The sequence below is a fragment of the Etheostoma spectabile genome, chromosome 11, assembly GCF_008692095.1.
Source record: "Etheostoma spectabile isolate EspeVRDwgs_2016 chromosome 11, UIUC_Espe_1.0, whole genome shotgun sequence".
Taxonomy (NCBI): domain Eukaryota; kingdom Metazoa; phylum Chordata; class Actinopteri; order Perciformes; family Percidae; genus Etheostoma; species Etheostoma spectabile.
The window spans coordinates 20591591-20592256 of record NC_045743.1 but is presented as its reverse complement, the minus strand read 5'-3'; the positions used below and the strand labels follow the sequence as shown (position 1 = coordinate 20592256).

The 666-nt window shown below is 44.3% G+C and overlaps 1 protein-coding gene across 2 annotated transcripts in view; it reads left to right on the top strand.

Annotated features, from left to right (window-relative positions):
• Positions 1–666, top strand: part of LOC116697834 (zinc finger protein GLI2) — a 104437-nt gene that overhangs the window by 86648 nt on the left and 17123 nt on the right. For both annotated transcript variants that reach the window (XR_004334060.1, XM_032529347.1), the window contains exon 10: positions 260–409. Coding sequence is in view for 1 of the 2 variants with exons in the window: in XM_032529347.1 (XP_032385238.1) it covers positions 260–409 (150 nt within the window). In the remaining variant the exon portion in view is untranslated. The remainder of the gene's footprint in view (positions 1–259; positions 410–666) is intronic.

Below are 666 nucleotides of genomic sequence, written 5' to 3'. Positions count from 1 at the left end.
GCTCACTTGAAAAATGGGTGGGTTCAAACAAAGGGTGACATGTCCTGAGTTGTTTAACCCATCTAGATGTAAATACCAGGAAATAAAAGCTGACATTCTGAACTATTGTCTCATATTCATCTTTTGATCTTAAAACCCAAAATGTCTTTAGTAAGCAACAAAAACAAAGGAATTTGCCTTGAAGTTCCATTACTTTTGGGGGGGGACTGTGCGTTATGCTACATTGGGATGATTTACCTAAATGAAACTGTCTCCTCAGCACATCAACAACGACCACATCCACGGCGAAAAGAAGGAGTTTGTGTGTCGCTGGGAGGAGTGTTCACGGGAGCAGAAGCCCTTCAAGGCTCAGTACATGCTGGTGGTCCACATGAGGCGTCACACAGGGGAGAAGCCGCATAAATGCACGGTAAGAAGCCTGAACCCCTGTGAAAAAACACTGGGGTGAACTGGGGGAACTTAGCTGGTTATTTGGGCCATGAGCTAGTCAACTGACTGACTGAGCACAGGATCATCTGACTAATTGACTGACTCGCTCACTGATTGGCTACTGCCTTAAAAGGCATACTCCGGCAATTTATTATTGCCTTTCCTTGAAATTTGGGGGACTTGTGAGATGTTTAAGAAGAATCAGAATCAGAACCAGCTTTATTTGCCAGGTATGAG